At 43.0% G+C, this 4,896-nt stretch overlaps 1 protein-coding gene across 1 annotated transcript; it reads right to left on the bottom strand.

The window, feature by feature from the left end:
* Positions 1-1,070: 1,070 nt before the first annotated feature.
* On the bottom strand, positions 1,071-4,394 carry LOC107081793 (leucine-rich repeat transmembrane neuronal protein 4-like). The gene is made up of 2 exons (XM_015370040.1): positions 4,167-4,394; positions 1,071-3,779 (listed from the first exon to the last, which is right to left on the bottom strand). The coding sequence occupies exons 1-2, from the start codon at positions 4,168-4,170 to the stop codon at positions 2,158-2,160; spliced, it is 1,626 nt and encodes a 541-aa protein (XP_015225526.1). The 5' UTR covers positions 4,171-4,394; the 3' UTR covers positions 1,071-2,157.
* Positions 4,395-4,896: the final 502 nt, after the last annotated feature.

Here is a 4,896-nt window from a genome sequence, read left to right as displayed (position 1 = left end):
GGAAAAAGTACCTCCACCATGTTTTTAAAACTGCATAATATCCAATTATCTCCTTTTAAATGGGTAACAATTACTCGTTCCAATGGCAAATCATCTTACCTGCTCAAACTGAAGGTTATTAGACTAATGTTCAGAATTTTTTTCTTAACTTTATATCCATTCTTGCATTAAACTGCATCTTATGTCTCACTCAACATTTTTCAAGCTGATCCCACCTTTCAACATCCCTAAAATAAGATCTAATTGGATTTATTTCTAGTGGTGCAGTGCAAAATGCATCAATCTAACCAAGTCTTATTATCTTATATACTGCAAAAAGTATTATTTATCTATTTTTTTTGATTCTGAGATTGATATAAGATCATAAGACTTGTTCAGATGGGTAGTTTTTGCAGTGTAGTTCTATTCATATGAAATACCTTTCTGATTTTTGTCTTGTTTTCATCTAGTAAAAAAAAACAACCTTAAAACAACAGTTTTACAAGAAATTTTGGGTAAAAATCAAGACTGAGACAAAGAAATCAAGAGGTTTGCAGAGAATTTAGCAGCTTCTCTTAAAGCTAATCTGCTGTTTAGTAGAAATAAACATCATTTCACTTTTCCCCATCAACCATGCACTGAAAATATTAAACTATAAGCTAGTTTTCTCGAAATAAGTGTATTTTTCTTACAATTTAGGCAGGTAAGTAAGACAACTTAAAAATGGGAAAGGATTACCTTTTAGATAAAACAACAACAACAACAAAAAATCATTATCTTATTCCAAGAGTAAAAAAGATCAAATTTTCTTTTTTTTAGGCCCAAAATACTCACTATGTCATTTGAGGATTATCTTAATTATCCTTTTAATCAGTTTTTGCAGTGTGGAATGCAAACAAAACTTTAGAATTTAATAAAACTTTACTGATCTAAGGTTGTTTTTTTTTTAAATCTTCATTTCTGGAATGTTTTTTTTTTTCTTCAAATTTCCTTATAAAAACTGGTTCTGTCTTTGCAACAATAATGGAACAAAATTCACTCCATAAGAGTTCAACAGTTTGCATATTGATCCAACCAGTTTATCACACCTTTTACATTTCTTCTCTATCTGATCTTAAACAGCCTTTTTCTTCCTTTTCCTCATAAAATGTTCTCCTTTGCAGCTGCTGTAGATAAAATAAAGACTTTTGTTTTTCTTTTCCATTTTTTCCATCAACTGTCATTGTTTCTTTTTATTTGTACACCCAAATAAACACATCTATTTATATACCTTTACACAAACAATGCATAAATAAAATGACGAGAAAAAAGAATATGAAATTTGATATGAAAATAACCGTTGTTACTTTCTTTCACACTCACACACATTCAGTCACACAAGGCCTTAACTGGATCTGACACATTTGTACGTCTCAGTCCTGAGGTTAGTCTCATTAGCTTTAAATATTCCTCATTTGGGTCGATTGTTGATGATACAAACTGAATGTACTTCTATTCTTTTATCCGTTGAGACAGATCATCTCCCATGGAAAAGAAGCATCTTTAATAAGGAGAGTGATTTCATGCAAATGATGCTCTCTTTGGGATTGCCCCCTCCCCATCTCTCCCTCTCTTTCTCTCTCACACACATACACACTTTGTGGCATTGCTACGGCTCAGCCCGTCTGCCAACTGTGGGATAACTGAACCGCACTGATGTTATCTGAGAGAAGAAGGTGCAAGAGTCGTTACTCGCCTGACCAGATGGCGTCAGAGCGGACTCGCACACGTACAAACTCTCGGAGAACACATATGTCCTAAATGCTTTACAAGCTACGCCGTAAGAACAAAACGAGTAAGTAGAAAGTGTGGCTTTGCTGGCTCATGGGAGTACGCTCTGACTGAGAACAAGGTCAGCCCAGTTGTATCGTAGCAGATGTCCTGTCATGATTTTGGATCACACACAGCTAATCCCACTACTCTTCCTGTGTCAGTCAGGTTGATAATTAGCTCCAAATACATCTCTCCATTCAGTTATTCCTTTTCTGAACACATTATTGGACCAAACCCCCAAGTATTTCCTTCATTGTTGCAGACTATCTGCTTGCATCGGAGATAAAGCCTCCTTATCTTCCACAGAGAAAAATAAAATCCATTTGTCTCTGCTTGGGAATCGAGACTGTGCGTCTCTTAAAGGGCTCACACCTCGCATTCAATGGATCCTGAAATAGTGCACGTGCAGGGCCTGTTCTCATTCACCAAGGAGTCCAATGCCTCTGAGTTGGAGTGATAAGTCAGATAGTACTCCTGCAGCTGAGAGTTCAGGTCCTGCTCTTGCTTGCGGGCCTTTTTTCTGCGCTTATGGTTGACTGAATGCTCCTGCAGCTGCCTCATGGTGTTGGGGTAGCGCCTCCACGACACGTAAATAACCAGCAGGATCAATGCCACTGACAGGAACAGGGCTACGCTGCCTGCAATGATTTTATGGAAAGCCATATGTTCAAACTGCAGCTCTGGAATAAACGACGTGGAGGTCTCTGTGGAGGAAGGGAGCGTAGAGCTGAGGGCGGTGGGTTCTGCTGTCTGTATGTGTGTCCCGGCAGGACTCACAGGAGAAAGGGTTGATTTCTGTGACGGCGATGATGGATGACTCAGGTCTGTAACTCCACGGGGAGCCGGCCAAACTGTGACGCTCACAGCTTGGGTTGAGTTGGAATTAACCCCGGCTGTGGTTGAGAACATGTTTGCGGCGTCCACACATAGCGAGCGGTTCCTCACCACATCCACCACCCGTTCACCCTGTGCAGCCTTGGGGCCGCTGCAAATCATGTTGATGTCTTTGGGGTCCCTGAAGGTCCGGAGCCACCCCATGAGAGGGCAGATCCCGGGGCTGCAGTCCCAGGCGTTGCCCGCCAGGCTGATGGTGGTCAACGAGGTCCACGCCTCCACCACTTCTACGGGAACGCTGCTCAGCTTGTTCGTTTCCAGGTTCAGCATCTGCAAGCTCGGCATACAGCGGAAAACGTCCGGTTCCAGGGTCTGGATTTCATTCCCAGAGAGGTCCAGTTTCTGCAGTTTTGGCCAGGTCCAAGGGACCCCCTGGCTTATCGATCGGATCCGGTTCCAAGACAAATACAGAGCCTGGAGGTTGGTGAGGCGTGGGAAAATGTAGAAATTAACCCGGGAGAACTGATTGTGTTCCAAATGTAGCTCTCTCAGCTTAAAGAGTCCCAAGAACGTGGTGCGAGTGAGACTGCGCAAGCGATTGTAACCCAAATCCAAAAACTCCAAACTGCGGCATTCCAGAAATGTGCGAATGAGGATCTGTTTTAGCCCATTAGATCTGAGGTGGAGATTCTGCAGCTTGCGAAGCCCGTAGAAATAACCCGGCTGCAGGGACTGCAGCTGATTATAGGACAGGTCCAAATTTCTCAAGTTGGGTATGGCACTGAAGGTGTTGTTGAGCAGAGAGCTCAGCTTATTGGAGCTAAGGATGAGCTCCTTCAGCCTGCGCACGCCGTGGAAGGCTAAAGCATCTATACTGTGGATGGAGTTGTGGTCCAAGTAGAGCCAAATGAGCTGATTGAGATGAGCGAACTGGTACGGCAGCAGAACCAGCAGGTTGTTATAGCGCAGAGACAAACCCTGGCACCCCGTTGTGATGTTTATTGGAATGTCTTGGAAGACGCCGGACTCGCAATAAACAATCTTCCCTTCGCAGCGACAAGTCGCAGGGCACATCCTCTCCCCCTTGCTGAGCAGCAGCAGAACAGCTGTCTGCAGAAGAAGACAAGATAACCTCCAGTCCAACATCACAGAACCTGTTGGGGGTAGAGTGGGGCACAGGCAATCAAAGGGATGACTCAGTTTCTTAAAAAAGACATGCACAAACATCATTATATGAGCGAAGGTAAGACTTTCATTTCCTCTAAGAGTGGAAATGTTCTGGGAAACAGCTTGAGGTCTCTATAAGACCTGCTTCATTAACAGCTGCTCTTCTGACATAGAGAGACTATTTCTAGATGCATGAAGACAAGTTTCAGACAAATGCAGCTTTGTTTGAATACAAGGATGCATAGAAACTATTTTACAAATGCAGATGGTGTTATTTTAGGAGAAATCTGCCAGTTTTAGCTGTCTTTCCTGGCTGAGGAGACCGAAGACATAGAAACTGTCTCAGTAAAACACTAAAGAAATGAGTGACTTACCCATTGTCACTGAATAAAAGGGTAATCCTCCAGAGGGAAGGAGAGAAATGAAGAGAGAACGCTCTAAACTGTGCTGGGCTCAGTCCGCATACTGAGAGGAGCAGATGCAAGTTTCTCTGCAGCAGTCAGAGCCGCACCGGGGGTCTGGGTGATGCTCACAGTGGGGACCTCCTCTCACTAGGCTCGCAGTTGGACCTAACCTCGCTCCACTTCTGTCTGCTGTGCTCGCAGTTACCCATTTGAGCGCCAGCGGACCGATGCACATCACCCCCTCCTCCTCTCTGCGCTCTCTTCCTTCTGCCTCTCTTTACCTCACCCCTTTCTCAGAGACGTAGGCGTCCTCAAGAACATTAGCTTACAAACGACGGGGTTGTGCCACAGAAATACCGCCATTAACTAATTGATACTTAGACCAGGAGTATTGTCAGTTTGATTTACTGTTGGTGTTTTTGCATAGAATCTAAAGTCTATGCTCTTTGCTATGGGTGAAACATTATAAATTTCCAGGAAATTTCTTCTGTGTTGTCTAGATTTTTCTTTATTTTTCAGACGCTTGCCAAAGTGTGGCGTGACCCTTTCTGGCAGGTTCTACTAAACTCTAAAAATGGCTGATTTATTCATATAAAGCACAGGGTCACAGAAAAGTGAGCTGAAACAAGGCAAAGTTGGTCAAATAGAACAGCTGTTATGCAAATGTCTATCATTACAAAGGGAATAGAATGCTTCAAGA

Source organism: Cyprinodon variegatus, unplaced genomic scaffold (genome assembly GCF_000732505.1).
Source record: "Cyprinodon variegatus isolate N-32 unplaced genomic scaffold, C_variegatus-1.0 Scaffold41, whole genome shotgun sequence".
Lineage (NCBI taxonomy): Eukaryota > Metazoa > Chordata > Actinopteri > Cyprinodontiformes > Cyprinodontidae > Cyprinodon > Cyprinodon variegatus.
The sequence above is the reverse complement of the archived record's forward strand: the minus strand, read 5'-3'. Positions and strand labels throughout refer to the sequence as shown.